Source organism: Glossina fuscipes, unplaced genomic scaffold (genome assembly GCF_014805625.2).
Source record: "Glossina fuscipes isolate IAEA_lab_2018 unplaced genomic scaffold, Yale_Gfus_2 0, whole genome shotgun sequence".
Classification (NCBI taxonomy): domain Eukaryota; kingdom Metazoa; phylum Arthropoda; class Insecta; order Diptera; family Glossinidae; genus Glossina; species Glossina fuscipes.
This window is the reverse complement of record NW_023998414.1, coordinates 7,880,447-7,899,296: the sequence shown is the minus strand read 5'-3', so window position 1 is coordinate 7,899,296 and position 18,850 is coordinate 7,880,447. Positions and strand designations below refer to the sequence as shown.

General features: G+C 33.5%; 1 protein-coding gene across 1 annotated transcript; it reads left to right on the top strand.

Annotated features, from left to right (window-relative positions):
* Window positions 1-4,972: 4,972 nt before the first annotated feature.
* LOC119644362 (homeotic protein caudal) lies at window positions 4,973-18,449 on the top strand. The gene is made up of 2 exons (XM_038043907.1): window positions 4,973-5,690; window positions 17,079-18,449. The coding sequence occupies exons 1-2, from the start codon at window positions 5,534-5,536 to the stop codon at window positions 18,095-18,097; spliced, it is 1,176 nt and encodes a 391-aa protein (XP_037899835.1). The 5' UTR covers window positions 4,973-5,533; the 3' UTR covers window positions 18,098-18,449.
* Window positions 18,450-18,850: the final 401 nt, after the last annotated feature.

Sequence of the window (18,850 nt, the reverse complement as noted above, 5' to 3'; positions counted from 1 at the left end):
AACTCTTGCAGCGTCTGGTCGAGCATTGTCAGGCAAGACAATGTCGGAAATATTTATTATTATTATTATTATTGTTATTATTATTATTAATTTCGCTAGAGAAATAAATTCTAAGACTAAACACTTAAAAGCACTAGCATCTAAGGCTATCCGGCTTTTATTAAAAACTCTACCGCACTTGAGATTCGAACCCACGACCATTGCCTTGCTAGTCGAGATTCCTCGCCTTCGGCTACTCAGGCTAAGGATAAGGAAATATTTAATTTCATTGGTCTATTCAGGCGGTTGTATATATGGGAGATTTTGGCGGTGATAAATCCTTTCAGCTTCCGTTAAGATATCTTAAAAAAGTAAACTAACATTAGGTCTCTAAAGCTTGTTATAACTTGATTTCCACATATCTGTCACTATTTGTATTGTGCGTATATGCATTACGCTTAATAGCGATAACATATTTTTTGGTTGTGCAAAGCTTTGTTTGGTTTGCATGCGTGCATGCTCTTGCACGTGTATTGGCTAGTTTTCGTAATTTAGCAAAGACCTGAACCGACTATGTGAAATGTCAGCTATCTTGGCGAGCTGAGTAGGCAAGAGTCTCGACTAATAACTTAAAATTTTCAAAACGTGAGCTTCTAACACTTTTCATGGCCGAAAGTAAATCATTCGATATTAAAAATGATAAAAACCAAAACATTTACATGAAACTCGGCTTGAGATAATTTCATTGTCTTTTCGACACGAAAATTATGGAACTAATTGGAGGAGAGTATTGATTCAAGCAACGTCTGGACAACAATTGAAACAATTTCTGGCGACATAATTTCGATAGACAAGTAATTTCATGAAATATTGAAGCGAAATTAGTGATCAACATATTGTGAGCGAATTGAGCCCATTAAACTTATATCTTTGAAACTCTTTAAAGACAATGTGCCGGTAAAGGTTTCATTTACCAACCAGGATCTAAAATCGGCACAATATCAAAATAATATTGAGACAATGAATTCGTCAACTTTTTCATGTAAAGCTATGGATAGTAATTATTTATTAGCACACGCCTGTAAGCAAAATGATGATGATGATGATGATGATCAGTTTAAGATGAAAACGTTTGCAACGCCCGAAGGGAAGTTTCAAAGACCGCGCAAAGTGTATATATTCTTGATCAGCATCAAATTCTGAATCCGATTAAATATGTTCCTTTGTTTGTCTGTCTGTCTGTCTGTCTGTCTGTCTGTCTGTCTGTCTGTCCATCTGTGTAATGTCTGTTGTATACATTCCTCCCGCTCGGAAAAATTAAACTATCGACTTGAAATTTTGGTAGAAACATTGGAAGTTATTGCACGCAGGCTGAAGGTATTGAAAATGAAATAAATCGATCGAAAGATGTGCCTACAGTTCAACGATAAACTGAGAACAGCTCTCCTTTGCAAAGGGCAAAAAGAAAAAATTGGATTTTTGCTCATTACTCATAAACAATAGAAGATAAATATACAAAAATTCAAACATATATTGTATGAACGATGCTACAGTATCCGCACGAAAGATGAGAACGATTGATCACACCTACCCGATATTATAGTGTAACAAAATTAAATTTTTTTTTTTTTTTTTTTCAATCTCTTTATGATGCGCAGAAACCACCTTCATATTATATAAATTCTTGGTCAGTTTCAAATCTGGAATGCGTCTAAACATGTCCGTCTGCCTGTCTGCGCATCTGTGTAGTGTTTGTGGTAAACATACTTTCGTTAACGAAAAATGAAGATATCGCCAACAAATTTGCAAAATAATTTTCAAGCAAGTTAAACTTTCAGCCTCGCCCACTTTATATTATAATGCATGAAAATTTACTTCTTGTACTTTTTTGCCTTTTTTTGGGATAACGAGGATGGTTACGATCGAATATAATTTTCTTACTTGTTATGATTAACATTTTATTGCAATCAGTGATTTGTTACTTGGCTGAGTAGATTCTCAACAATCATAAAAGACCGGATGTCCATGTAGACCAGTCATGGACTACATATTTATAAGTACAGTAAAAGCTCATTATTCGCGCTTCCTTCATTCGCGTTTTCACTATCCGCGGATTAAAAAAAAAAATTCCTATAAATTTCTCAATAATAAATTTCTTTATTCGCGGATCTAAAAAGTATATACATAATAATAAAAGGATTCCAATAGGTATTCAATTATCATTCCGTATTCACGATCTCTGCATTCGCGACAAATATACCCCGCGAATAAGGAACTTTTACTGTTTAGCAAAAAGTGTAGCGAAAACAATAAGTAATGATGGAATAAAATATTTTATGCGGGGAGGGAAAAAAAAAAAAAAAAAAAAAAAAAACTCCTAAATATTTCATTTTATTTCCAATAGGAATAACTCAACTTTATTATCCATCCAAGTTATTTCATATTTGTTCTTAAAGGAAGTTTTGTTTTTCCAAAAAGAGAAAAAAAAAATAAAAAAAATAAATCAAGAGAAGTTTTGTGGATGGTATATGCTCTTCATGTCCGCGACATCGCGACATATAATTATTGCAAGATTTTCTTGCTTGCAATTATCTTGAAAGTGGATATTTTCATGGGACATTAAATGGGACGAGTAAACAAACGAATTGCCTTAGTTCATAAGGTCCATCTTTTTTAATTGGAGAGCCGTGGTTTGTTGTTGTAATTTTCACTTACATTCGTACTTCGCGTTTTCTTTTTACGCAATTTCTAATTTTTTTCTCTTTTTTTTCTTAATATATTTTCGAGTTTTGTTTACTTGACGATGGTGCACGTGTTTGTTCGTTTGTTTGCGTACGTGTGTTTGAGATTGCAGTTGGATTTTGCGTTAGATTGAAGCCATTAAGCTTGAAATTTGCTTAATTTAATTTTGCAAGAAAGCTATTTTCAAAAATATTTGCGAGAAAAAATTTCAATTTGAAAAAGATTGACTAGAGAGACTTTTTGAAAAGTAAATTATTACATGCATGCATGCATATATACATACATACATACATGCATACATAAATACATATATATATATATATATATATATATATATATATATATATATATATATGAATATATTTTTATAAAAGCATTTTTACATATAATATTTTCATGCCGTTGCAGTGACGAAATTGGTCGACATTTCTTCCTCGAATTGTGTTAAAGCGAATAGCGAATGATTCGATAGACTCGGTGTAGCAATAGTAGATCAAGTGCCCTAACAATTTCACATTAAATAAGAATGTAAAAGAATTTTGTATTCTGTATGAGATCACTGATGACTATATAGGGAATGAAATGGACCTAATATGTGTATCGTGTTCACGCGATGAAAATTTGATAAGGCGTACAAAGATAGTTGGTAACTCTATTTAATTTCGCACTTTGTTTGCAAGAACTTAACCCAACTTAACCCAACAACTAGTTTAACTTAGAACAGAACAAAAAGAACACCCACTATAAAAAGTCAAAGTTTTCTATGCTAAATTGACTTGCGTTTAATTTGTATGTAGTCAATATATATATATATATATATATATGTATATATGACAAAAATAATAGAGAACTATGCAAAATAAAATGATGGCAAACACACACACACACACACACACACACACACATGGCTGGCCGTTTTTATATCATACATGCACATACATGCATAAGTAATGACCAAAAGTGACCACGACACAATTCCCTGTTAACTAACTAACACAAAACATAACATACAAGTTGATTTCGTGTGGTGTATGCGAGAATAATAATATTAGATTTATAGAGAGATAGAGAGAGAGAGAGAGATAAAAAGATGAGAAAATGAGAAAATTTGAGAGTAAATGCATTAGGAAACGCACCTTTATTAAATCCTAAAAAAAAAACAAAAGTGAGAGAAACAAAGTCACTTTGAATATGAAAAATGTGTCGAGCGAGAGAATGAGAGCGAAACAGAGAGCGAGAGAGAGAAAAGTGTGTGAGAAAGGGTGAAATTGTAAAGCTTAAGATATTTTATTTTTGATTTGCATTTTGTTATTTTAAGTACAGTATTAGCGGTGGTAAGCGAAAATTTATCATTTTTCTTGCTGTAATTGTTTTCTTTTTTTTTTTGAAATTTTTTTTAACTATTCTGATTCCATTTACCGTTGAATTTTTTTCTAAGAGCGTACTGCAAATGTTGTATGCTGTCATTGAAATAAAATGGAAAAAAAAAAAAAAAAAAACGGAAAAAAAGTACGAGAAGTAAGAAAAAAAGCTGAAAGTAGAAATGACGTCATTTTAATGTAATGTTTTGCTTTTAGTAAGAAAAAAGCTTTTGCTAGTTATCTAGCTTTGATGGGTTGATGAGAAAAATGCATATGTTGGCAGCCAAGTACTTGCTGGTGCATATGAATCGTACAATCGAATCAAGCGTAAAGCTTTTCGTATTCTAAAGGGAAGATTTTGTTGGCGAAATTTTCTTTTAAACGCTTTAAAGCAAGCAGCATTTGCAATATCCTCAGCTATCGGCACAAATGTTGGTCTCACAATTTTTTTCCTTTACCCTATATATATAATATGTTTCTCATTCGCCACCGAGCAAATACTTATACATCTATATAAATATATATATTGTGAAGACGCATAATAATTCGGGCAGGCAGGCGGGCGGGCAATAGCAGGCAAGCAGAGTAGCCTTCTAAAATTTATTTTCGCATGCATGCAATTGCAGCAGAATATGGCGGCAACTGCATTAACAGCTTTTTCACGATAGTTTAGCTAGGTGTCGTTTTTAATATGTGCATATCTCTATACATATATATAATATATATATAATATATATATATATATATATATTGAATATATATATATATATATATATATATATATTTACATGTATAATCATTTGTATATATGTGTGTGTGTGTGTTTGATGTGAGCATACAGTAGTAGTAGTAGTGTATTTTTTGCGCGCTTTTCTGTGCTCAGTTGCATCAGTTGGCACTCAACAGTCGTTGAGTCAAGTTGCTTTTGTTTTTTGCTTTCATCATATTCTAATATGCACACAGGCAGCATATTATAATAACGCGCGCGCTCTTCTATTCCCATATGCTTATACAATAGCAGCAATAATAATAGTATTGAAACGAAAAAGAAAACAACAGCAACAACAACAATAACAACAATAACAACGATAAGGAGAAATAGAGAAATAGCATCAAGTCATTCTGTTTCCCTCATGTAACACAGAAGCAGTTGAAGAAAATTTTCTTCTGTTAGCAGTGACTGTGTCAGCTCTAATCTACAGGGTTACCCCACACAATAACTGAAAAACACTTGCATTTTCAATTAGACAAAAACAACAAACAACATAACGACGACCGACTTGTTATCAACTATTGCGGCTGGTGTTGGTACGGCAAGTGTTGCAGCACCTAATACCGCCATCATCATTAATCATCATAACAACAACAATAATCAACACATTGACGTTGAAGCTGCTGACGCTGCCACACCAATAACACCATCTTGCTTTAGCCAAATTGTCAACAGCAGCATGAGCAGCCGCAAAGATGATCCCGTATTTAATGTTAAATTTGTGCAGTTGGTGGAATCAAAGCCGTGCCTTTGGAATTCCACACTGCCCGAGTATAGTAAAAAGGATGAAATACAAAAAGCCTGGCAAGAGGTGGCGAACGAAACAAAAGATACGGGTAAGTAATATTTGGAATTTTTTTCATTTTTTTTTTTTATTTTTTTTATTTATTTATTTTTTCTAAAGCAAAAATGATGATCCACTTTTTTATATATACAAAACAAAACTCAGCTGATTATTTACTAACTTGGTTGGCTAATAAGCACACACGTAAATATATATATATATATATATATATATATATATATATACATATATATATACGTATGTATTTGTGGCAGTAAGTGCCGTACATTAATTTCCAAGTGTCTATGATTTGTGTGTAACGTGTACGTGTGTTCCTTTATAGTTCTTTCTTGCTTCGCGAAGCTTTCCCGCCCCGCTCTGCCACCATCAACTTTAATCATGGCAAAAATGTTCGCGTATTCATTTAAATGCATTTGGTTATGACACACACAGAGGTGCATTCGCTTAGCATTTTCTAAGCTATTTAATGTGCGTTACTGCGAATGCGGTTATTACTGCTGTTACACGACATTGATAGAAAATGATTTTTATTTTATAATATGCGCACGAAAATAAACAAACATACTTACACATATATGGCGTTTATTTAAAGCTCATTTCTGCTTTTGATAACTAACTTCTTAACGATTTCATCCAATATCTAAGACAATAAGAAAAACAGCTTATTGCATTTGCCTATGACTTGTAGTATTTTGACTTGCTACCATAGGCTTGCTACGACAAATCTATGCATATGTAATAATATATTTGTATATATGTAAATTGGGTATATATATATATATTCACACTCATGTATGCCGTTGTGGTGGAAAAATTACTCACGCACTTTGGCTTTACAGTTAACTAAAGCACTTGCATTATGTTTGCCCTTCTTCTTTCTCTCTCCAGTCAATTATGGCTTTTGTGCTATATGCTCTATGCACGTATTTCGGATATTTTTTTTTCTTTTCCTTTTTTGCTTTTTCAAAAAAATTTGTGCCAAAGTTTACTGATTTTCATTTGCAGCTTTTTGCTGCTTTGATTGTTAGTATTGTTGCTTGGTGTTGCTGTGTGTGTGTGTGTGTGTGTAATTGACTTTTCGCTTATGGCACTGACTGCATTTACGTTATTAGACTTTGGAACATTCGCATTGTCCATGCAACGTATACTAGCAGTAATGATATGTGCAAGCAAATGTACTAAGCACACACATACATATATATATATATATATATATATATATATACAAGTGAACGCATTGGTTCACAAATTGTTTATTTGTAAAAGATATCATTACTGTCCTCGTTTCATATTTCACTTTGACTCTACTCTACCCATCCCGCGGAGAATGTATTAGTTTTGTATAGAAATCTCTGTAAACTAAGTGTATGTATATATATATTTGGTAAAAATAAATATCGATATCATTTATTTTATTTACGATCATAACGATTCACAACTCCCTATCACGTGCATATCCCTTAAGCGGCTTCATTCGCACCGAGAAAAAATTCAATATTTCCTCTTTTATACGGAAATATAATTCTAACTTTGTCATTATTATTAAATAATTTGTTCTCTACGCTTTATGGTAATTAAAATTTTAATATGCTCTTTCTTGTCCGAATATATGATATACAATTAAAATAAATAGTAAATAATAAAATGGAAAAAATAAATCTTTCTATTTTCGTCAATATGGCTTATATTAGAATGTATAAGTTTTCTTGTCCGAATATATAACATACAATTGAAATAAATAATAAAATGGAAAAAATAAATCTTTCTATTTTCGTGAATATGGCTTATATATGGATGTGTAAGTTTTCTTGTCCGAATATATGATGCATAAATTTACAATTTCAATTAAATATATTTACCAACGAAGTCAAACACTTCTAATACAATAAAGATATATATGTTTTAGCTAAATCTCCCGGAATAGCGAACGAAGCACTAATTGTTGTTATGAAAATTGCAACACTGCGAATATTTAAAGGGATTTTTTTCTAAACGTATCAATAAAATATTAATATAGACCATAAAAAGTATTGAGCTTTTAAGAAATCAAAAAATTTATTTATATTCATTTCATTCATCCAATTCCCGCGCACATGCGCTGAAATGTGAGATGAACGCCATTTTACAATACGAAGGTTTAATATATTTTGCCCTAACTACTATAGCAGAGGTAAGAAATTCATTCAAATTAAAAATTCGTCTTCTTACTGTTTAAAAACTCATTGTGTGTGACGTGAAGGAAGTTTCTCTAGGCAATTATAGAGTGGGGCGTGTGGAGTGGGGGAAAGGCGGCGACTCGAAGAGATTCGAATTGTCAATTTGTAAAGATGGAAAGTTAGTACCTAAAATACAACCATTCATTCATTATTCATGTTATAGTGTGCGAATTATTTGATCTGAAAAGCTGAAGAAGAAAAACATAAGAAAAGCTGAACTTGAAAATATTATTGTCAATCATTTAAATCTTCCACTGTAAATTGTTTACGCGGAAGTGAGTTGGACCGACTTAGTTGGGCCCCCCGCCCCCCCCCACAAAAATTTGAAATTCTTAGCTGTTGAAGTGTCTTCATGTAAGGGCACATCATCTTTGTGATGGTTTCTCTTAAAATGACATCGTGACATTTATTGTGCGTTTCTCTAACGTTGTTGTGACGTTTACTTTAATTCAGAATCGAAAAGGTGACGCCGTGTCATTCAATCTTGGAATCGTATATTTTTCGATAACGCTTTCAACTTGTTTAGCTCATTTTCTTGTTGAAATCTTTGTTCATCATATTCCAGCTTATTTTGGGTACCAGCCTTAGTTGACGTTCTCGTGAGTCGTGTAAAAAAAAAAAAAAATGCCAATCGATTAATGTGCAAAAAATCAAGCGGGCCCCATATATGCGTGCACTCCAGAGTTAATGTTGACTGGAACATTTTGATGATAATATCTTGTTCGCGGTAACTGGAAATCTTTGCGGCTGGTTTGCAACGTATTTTGCATAGAAAGCCTAACACTCCGGCCGTAAGACAATGGGCAGAAAAAAACAAAAAACAAAAAGATAAAAGACAGTCACCGAGAATGTAACCAAATGATCGGCTGATCGACAATTGAGTTGCGCCTCACGCGCTTATATGTTCCCTATCTTACATCTATCCCTTGTCGAGTTGTAACAGCCTCGCTGCGCATGGCGTTTCTTTATTTATTCCCATAAGTTGGTATTCGACAAAAGCAGTTATTTTTCATTCGCTGACCCTATTAACTGTTGAATTGCCACAATGGGATTATTATTTATTAATCGACACATGGAGCGAATTGTTTTTAGCTTCTTACTTAAACATGAGAATGAATGAATAAAATATCCTTCATATGTGCTTCAGATAATATATGTGTATATGTTATCGAAATACGCTTCAAGATGAATATTCGTAATAATCGTAATTACATTTTGTTACGAAAAGTATAGAAAAACGACCGTTGATATCATACTTTCATTAAATTGCTTTCATTTCAATTGCAATGCATACGTAGTGTTATCTATGAATAGAAATCTCCTTTAAATGCATTCTCGAAGGAAAATATAATTCAAATATTCGACTATTATCCTAATTGGATTTTTTTGCGCTTATGCCTCCAATGAATAATGGCTGATTTTCTTCTTTTTTTTTTTGTTGTTGTTGATTTTGTTGTTTTCAAACACCAAACAAATACAACAAAATTCGATTAGCTTCGTCATGGTCACTAAATGCAAAATGCATACGACGTAATTTGTGTTGTGTTTATTGTCTCAAAAAGAAAAGAAAAAAAGAAAAAAAAAAAAAACATATAAGAACAAAAGCTTCTGCATGCATATGATTCAGTTTACTCCTTATATATATAAAGATGAATTCATACAAGCATGCATGATAGACACAGAGTCACATATGTTGTATGCCTACATGTGTATGTATAACGTTATAATGTATGTATGTATGTATGTATGTATATATATATATATATATATATATATATATATAAATATATATAATTATTCGTTAGTACTTGCTTACATTTATATATATTAAAATCATGCAATTGATGAAATGTCACACTAACCATGTGTCATTCAGTCAAATTGTTTATGCATGCAAGCATATGCTTGTATTTGTATATGTTTGTGGGTGTGCGTGTAAATGCATGCAAAGCTGGCTTGTGCACCAGGTATAAATAGCTTTTGCGAGTTGATACTCACAAAACGAAAACGTCACACTCTCCTCCAGTCTTTATAACTCATTTAGCAAAAGTGCTGTATCGTCTTTTGCATACAATTGATGTTTGTTTTAAATAACGCAAAAAGCTCTTCTTCTGAAAGATAACCAGCCAACCAACCAACCAACCAACCAACCAACCAACCAACCAACCAACCAACCTATAGGTATATACCGGTGGAATATATATGCAAATGCAAAGTCCGCTGCATATTGCGATATTTAGTGTTGCCTCACTGTAAGCAAATTTTTTAGTTATTTCTCTCTCTCTATCTATCTATCTATCTATCTATCTATCTCTCTCGTTCCGCTTCGGCTCGTCCTCAATGCCTTAGGTGCTGCTCTTACATTCTCATGTTCATTATTTCGTTACTAAACTTTCTTTGTGCCTAATCAATTTGCTTAGGTGTGTATGTGTATGTATGGCTATTAAGCTTTGTATTTCTCTTGTTTGTATTTTGTTGAGTTTTTACCTTTAAGTGTATAGTGTATTGCAGAAAAAAAAATAAAAATAAAAAAGAAGAAGAAGAAGCTTTTTGCAACGTTCATCAAATAGAAAAATGCTACACTTCTTGTCTCATTAATGTTCTATTGAATTATTTTTTTACACTCTACCTTTTGCTCATAATGAGATGCTTGCGTAAATGCATGCAAGATCATATATGCATATATGCATATATATATATATATATATATATTGTGTTAGTTTAGCTTTTTGCTTAAGCAAAATATGTTGTCACACTTGTTATTGTTATCGCTGTTGTTGTTCTTAATATTGTGTATTGAAAGGTATATATATATATATTTTTTTTCTTGTTCGTTCATTATGACACTTTTATGCTTTAAGGTGAGAATTAAACATATTCAATAGCCTATTACATGGAATATATTCCATTGCAATGAATGAATGAATGAATGAATGAATGAATGAATGAAAAAATTCCCGTCTGTTTGTTTGTTTGGATCAGTAGCAAAATAGATTTTGTTTATCTGACCAAATATTCAAAGGTGATTTTATGATAATAAATTTGTTTTTAGCTTGAGAGTTTGCTCGAAGCATACCACCGGTGTATAGGAAGATGCGACACTGACTTAACATTTGAACAACATTCGTAATGCATATGCATATATGTGTATGTGTACCATAAGGAGCTTCATTTGCAGAGCCTTGCAACAGTCGGTTACATTTTAAATCAATCGTCTGTTAGAGTCGTTATTCAAGCAGGTGTGTGAGCGTTGGCGCCTATCTCTTGCCATGTAACCATCATCCATATTTATAGCAATACTTACAGACCAAAAAAAAAAAAAAAAAAAAAAAAAAAAATTAGATAAAAATTCAGTCAACATTATTCGTCTTAGCATTCATTAGCTTTATTGATCGACCCAATAGCATTTTGGGGAAAAATAAAGATCTAGTTATACCGTCAGGTTAAAAGCCGCTTTTAACTATCACTCCTTGATCTAGTTTCTTGCGTTTTCAGAGTAATTTTCCTTTTTTTTTTTTTTAAACTTATGATCTTATTTATGCACTTGCAATATATAGTCTCCGAGTGTATAGTGAATGACAATAAGAATCGATTGCAGCTTTTGCTTCCCAAATCTCACTGTAAGCGCCTATGCGACTTAATGCGGCATTTTTATTTACGCTTGATAATTAAATTCGTATGCATTGCTTTCAATAGATGCAAGTTTACATCTCCCGCTTAAATTAGCAATCGGGCCCCGTTGTGTTTAGGCTCGATAAGCCTACCAGGTAAGTGTCATATGGCACGTGGTGGCCAAAAATAGTTCAAATAGGAAAAATTTTTTTTGGGGACTTTCGTGCCTAGGGCAAAAGACGTCAGTGTAGTAAATTTTATCAAAATATCTCCAAAATTGCTGCCTGTAGGTTGAGCATATAAGAAAGCATGAGTGTTAGGCGGACCGATAAGCTCAGATGGTTTCAGAAGGTGGATTCTGAATCGATTACCATAGTAAAGGGTGGGCGTATCTCAAGCCCTTCTGAGTTTTGCATACGTCCATACAAAGTCAATAGACCCTTGAGCCACAAATGGTGTAAGATATAAGGGCAGACGTGGCATCTTTATGCAAAGAAACTCTGCGGCATGCATTCATAATTGGTACAAACTTGTACTCTAACCAAGTAAGAAAGCTATCTTCGGCAGGGGTCGAATTTCGCATACCACTATCACTATGCTTCTCGCCTTCTACCCGTCAAGTTCCTCTTGTATTTGATACCCACAACATTTTGTGTTGTTTGCCTTATGATCGATAAGCGTAATAAGCATAAAACTTTAAAAAAGTGACAAAAAAATAAATAAATAAAAGTTTATCACTTGTAATTGTGTGTATGTGGGGAATGGTTGATTTTCCCCATTTTTGCGTGTAAAGAGTAGACTGCCTCGTAATGCAAATGTGGAAAATTTCAATTTTCTAACTTTTTCTAATTTCTGAATGACGAGCAATACCCGCACAAATCCTTGTTAAGAAAAACGGAATGGCGTTCAGTTTATGCTCCACTGCGGGCATCTGCTGTGACCGATTCGGATCATTTTCAATAGCAACATGCGTGCAAAAAACTTCCAAGGTTTTTACCAAAATTTAATGTCGATATCTTTCTTTTTTGCGACCGAGAGAGTGCTAACAACACACACCACACCACACAGACGGACCGACATGGCTAAATCAATTGAGAATGTGACGCCGATCAAGAATAAATATATAAATATATTTTATAGGATCGTTGAAGCTTCCGTTTGGGTACTGCACACACACATTAGAGAAAAAAAATAGAACGAGCATACCCCATCTTACAGTGGTGGGTATATAAAAAAAAAGAAGAGTCATTTTATTTACACGCTTTTTTTTGCTACACAATGGCGCAAGACTTTTTAGATATACTGATTTTTGCGTGATTGGCGAGCATTTGGATAAAAAAAAGTTTAATTTGTCATTGAAAAGAAGTCACTCTTTATATCCTACGCTACTTGGTATATTAAATTAGTGCGGACATATGTAACAGGCAGGAGGGCTTAAGGTAGATCCAACTTTTATTATATCGAACGATGTAGAATTATAATCTGAATTGATCTAAGCCTGGTCTGTCCGTCTGATGTCTGTCCATGGAAATTTGATTCGCAATTTTTGAGTTATTCCGATGAAAAATCCTATGTTCTTCTCTACAGGATATTATTACATAACGGTATTGTAAAGCGTTACGTGTCGTTTTTAAAAATTGTCTTTCGATTAAAACGCTTTTAAAATCTTGTCAACATAATTTTTATAATTTTCTTTCTTATCAGCTAGTGCAACATCCCAAGACCACAGCAACAACTCTTCCATATTCACGCTCTTTTAATACTGATTTTATGCTCGAAAGTGCGGTTTTTTGCGCATCCCCAAGAGAAAATCGCTCGCCTTACCATTTGCATGTTGCGAAACGCTAGAGAGAAGCATCAGAAAATTTAAAAATCTATAAACGAATTCATAATGCATTTCAAAATCTTTATACCAAATAATTCCCAGCACTGAGGCTGATCTCAGCGTCATGCTTTAGCCTCTATTCGAATGCGCATCTAATATATTTTTATTTGGACATCTGTTAGTGATTTAGAGAAGTTGGAAATTCACAGATAAGACACTGGGTTACAACTTCTCAGTAGGAATTCATTTGACCGCAACATTCTTTTTAGAGAGTTGTAGGGAAAGGTACGATATATTAAAGAGAAAAAATTTTTCCACCTAATGAATTATTTAATTATTTTCTCCATATTCTATTTTGAGGCCTATTTTCGTATAAACGTTCCCAGTGAAAATAAGACTTTAGCTCGCCAGAAGAGCGAATTTTTAGCATTTCGTACTAAACTCTCCTCTTATATAAGTGGGTCTTATGAAAACTAAGCAAGATTAACTAATACTTTGTATTTCACCTGTATATATATATAAATATGTATATATAGATATTATTGCATTACACGAACTCATGTAGGGTACAGAAGTTTTTGACTTTTTCCATTTTTATAGCGGACAGAAAGATGGCATCATGAAATCAACTTGAAACAGGCAAGAACACTATAGTCGGGAAGGGGAGACTTTTAGGCACCGTATATCATTTCGCATAAAACCGTTATTCACTCTTTATGGTAATAATATACCACAATTTTGCACGTTATCTCTATCCAAAGGCATAATCTTCATGAAAGCCTGCATATTGGAGAAATTCGTATATGCGGTGATATCCAAAAAAAAAGACCTACTTGGTCCAGATTAGGTAAGGTTGATTTCCATGCCAATTTAATATAATGAACATATTTTCACCATGAAATATTAAAAATTACACCTTTTTACTGCATAAAGATTCATTTGTCGTAGGAGCGGTTTTATGAGGGAGAGTTCAAAAAATTACGTCAATCGCATCGAATTTTTTATACCAATTTAGAATGTCCAAATACTATTACAGAATGAGTTTTGTCGAGAAATTTTGAAAATTGCAGTTTTTTTTTCCATACAACAATTTTAAGAATGGAAGAGTGATCCGAACCATTTTCAAAGGCGTTCGGCCTTGGGCCAAAACATGTCACTGCACTAAATTTCATCAAAATATCTCATAAAATGCGATCTGTAGCTTGAACACAAATTCACATGGACAGACATCAGACGGACAGAGACAAGCTTGGTTCAATTCAGAAAACGATTCTGATCGAAAGGTATAATAAAAGTTGGATTTTTCTTAAGCACTTTTTCGTGTTACATACGTACGCACAAACTTAATATATTATCTGTACCACAAGTGTGTGGGTGTGGGGTATAAAGATGAGCCAAACAAGTATTTGCTAAGTAATTTATGCGATATTTTATATATATTCCGGGAGAGAAATAAATTCGAGCAAACCTAACAAGTTATGGTTATAGCACTTTGTCTAGGATTATGATGACTGACTGACGCAGTGATTGGCATTCTCAGTCGAATTTTTAATCTTAATTTTGCAATTAAGTCCTGATGACATAATAATCTATAGGAACCTCGTCATCCTCCTTCAATGTTCGAATTCGAGCTTAATCGAGATTATGCTACTTATATAGCATGGCAAAGAACGTATAAGGCCACCTTGATCATAGCTCAAATAGGAAACTACAGTTGGCTGTCAATAAATGTATCAGATACCAGTCTTCAATAAGAGTAAATATGACATACGATATATGAATATCGTAAGTGATCGTGAAAGATTTTAGATTTTAATCTTCCATCATTTCTTCATATGAGAAATGCGATCTTTGTTCGTCAACCTATTTATTTATACTTGTCCACCGGAATACCTACATAAGAAAATCCAATTCGTTAGATCCACACGTGCGATGAATTTAATTCGTCCCGATAATAAGTATTTAAGACCATTGAGACTATTTCTTTTATAATAGTGTGAAGCTCGTTACCTTTTAGTATCAAAGCTATTGTTAATGTGGATAGATTTAGAATTGCGATCAGGATTTCCTAAAATTCTGAATATGGTTAGTGTTATTATGCACTGATCTGCTTAATTTTTTCATTGTACCTTTCTGCACTTGAGCTATTTTAATTCCACTGTTGTTGTATTACTTGTGCCAAATGTCAATAAACGATTGAATTTCATGATGAATTAATCGATTGAGCTAATAAAACTTAATTCGACCTTTTCTTGGTGAGAAAGTTCCATCAAAATATCTTATATAAGTTTTTAACCTTTAAAGATTCTAAATAGATTTCGTTATGGGCCTTTGTGTGTTCGGTCGATCATTCGCAAGAAAACTTGAAATGACACACAGCTGTGATGAAGGTACCATCGCATTAAGCAATTGCGAGATACTCTTGATACCACACTTATATTATGAAATCATCCATTCAACGAAAGAAAAAAAGAGAGTAAATGAGAAAAATACCGTACACCACCGCAAAAGTTATTCATATAATAACTGCTCAAAATAAGGCGTCATATTGTAAGCGATCGAAAACGTGGTCCTTGGGTCAAGACACATCATTGTATCAAATTTCATCAATATATCTGAAAAATTGCGTCGCGTAGGTTGAACAAAAGAAAAGACGGTAGACAGATGGACAGACAGACTTAGATGAATTCAGAATGTGTCACTCAATCGTTCGATGTAATGAAAGATGAGTCCATCTCAAGTCCTTCTGGCCGTTGCACAACCGCACATACTTAATATACTCTTATGCAACCAATGGTCTTGGGTATAGAAAGCCTCTACATTAATAAGTAAATCTAAATCGGATAAGGGGAAAAAAAACTTATAATGGGCCTAGATTTTCCAAATTTCATAGAGTTAATTTGTTTGTGTTAAATAACTATTATGATATAATTCTCATCATAAAGCATTTTGTCATATGGACTTCAGTTTTCACTTATATAAGAGGGGTTTCAAAAATTGTCACAGCCGGTTTAGCGTTTTCATATCAATTTATAATGCCGAAATACTACTACTTGGCCACTTTTGCCGAGAAATTTCGAAGAATGCAATTTTTTCCCATATAATGACTTTTCACAACAGGGTGTTACATGTCGAGTTGTCGAAAAAGTCGATCGATCCGAATCATTTTCATTAGTATTCGTCCTTGAATCAAAAAAGTTTTCTGTACAAAATTTCATCAACACATCTCAAAAATTAGTACGTGTAGCATGAACACAAATCGACATGCACCGACATCAGACATATAGACGGACAGACAGGCTCCTATCAATTCAGTTTATGATTCTGAATCGATTGGTATAATAAAAGACGGGACTATCTTAAGTCCTTCTGCGTGTTATATGCGTTCGCACTTAATATTAATATACCCTCTGCCCCACCAGCGGTGTAGGGTGTAAAAATATTAAATCACGAATCTGTCTACCAAAAAAAAAAAAAATCGAAAAACACTTACTTACTAATATCTTACCATACATTTGTTATGTACTTTGCTAGCTGTGGGCGATTTCCATGCCTTCGGCCAGGTATCCTCTCGCTTACTTACTGCAATACTTTGAATTTAACTTTTCTGAGCGCGTAAAGCCATTGCAAACTAACATCATGCTGGATCAAGTGTTCGGCTTTACTCACTTCTTGTAAATCAATAATTTTTGCCTTAGGGAAAAAAAAATAGATAGAGTTTTTTAATTCTGGTAATAAAAAGAAATATTTTTTGCAAATGTTTCAGTACGAAATTGTCGGGAACGTTGGCGTACAATACGTAGCAGTTTCTTGCGATCGTTGAAACTATCACGTACCAGTACTGGCCGCGGTAAACGTAAATACTATCTGTCCAAATATTTGCAATTCCTTATACCCTATACGAAAACGCGATTAAAGAATAGCGCTAGCATTATAGCCCAACGTAAAGCAGCAGCCCAGGGCAATATACCGAGTCCACCGCCTATGACACGGATTAGCAATATGCCGATGCCGGTGGTGAGTAGTGATGAAACCAAAGATTCAAGTAATTCAACGGAAGTAGCGGCCATAGCAGAAGGAGATGTCGTCGTATCGTTGCATGAGGGCGCAGCCATGATAGCCAATCTTAGCATGAGTGGGCAACATGCACCAATACCTTTACCACAGCCACTGCCACGTTTGCATGCCATCAAACAAGAGCAAGATATAATAAATGCTAACCAAGCTAATGTTGCAGCGTCTGCCAATTTATCGTCAACATCGGATTTGCAACGAAGATTTGGCAGCATATTGGGCGGTGGCTCGAATACAGGGCACATTAGCAGCACAAATAATCATAATTCAGCCTCGGCCACCAATCCGGCATTGAATGGTAGCGGCTGTAGTGGTACCGGTGGCGGTGGTAATGCTGGTGGTAATAGTAGTGGTGGAAATGTTTGCGTTAGTGGTAGCGGTTCTTTCCCACCAGCGGAACAACAGCGTAGTACAAGTACCGTCCCTGCTGTTGATTTAACCGAATTTGCCGAATGGATTAAATGTAAGCATGAACATCAGCGCCACTGTTTAATGACCGGCACAAGCAGCAGCAATACTAACACTATTACGACTACAACCACTCATAACCATAGCAACAGTAACCACCAAAACAACAATGCACCAGATGCTGATCAATCGTTTCTAAATAGTTTGCATCCGTTTTTGAAGGAAATGTCGGGCAAACAAAATCGCCGATTTCGTCAAAAGGTTGTGGCCTTAATCGATGCCATATTAGATAATACAGATTGAAGCCATAATTTGCAAACAACACCGCATCCATGAACATAGACATGCACATATATGTATAATTATTCTCACTATACCGTATAATCTGTAAATTTTTCTTCCTTTTTTTTTTTTATTTTTTTTTATTTTTATCTTTTTCTTCATTTTAATGTAATTTTAAATTTAAAAAAATAATACATAATATTATCTACCATACGTTAGTAATGCTTTTTTGTAGGAAAAGAAAACGCAAGGGAATGAAATGGTTTTCATAAATTGTTAAAATATACTTTATTGTTAAATTTTGTTGTTTTTGTAATTTTTAACAAGTATTTCAAGATACCACTTGTATCTCTGATATCCTCACTTATAAATGTTTATATATATATATATATATATATATATATATATATGATTATCACAATACATTTGTAAATGAAATGTGCTTTATTTTGCTAAAAAAACACAAAAAAAAAAAAAAACAAAAGAAAAAAAATACAAAAAAAAAACAGGACTAAACAACAACACTTAAGAAAAACAAAATAATCGCTTATTTCATTTAAAATGGAGGATAAAGTATTAAAAAAGATGAAACGACTGTAAACACTTAAGAGGAAAGAGTATAGATTAGAAGAAAAAACAAAAAAAATATATAAAATAATGAAATATTTTTTACCACCTAATTAAACCCACATGGGCTCTATAATAAAAAAATTTCTTCTTTCAATGTTCACTAAAAAATTTATATCAGTCGCACGAGCAGTAATAATGCAATGG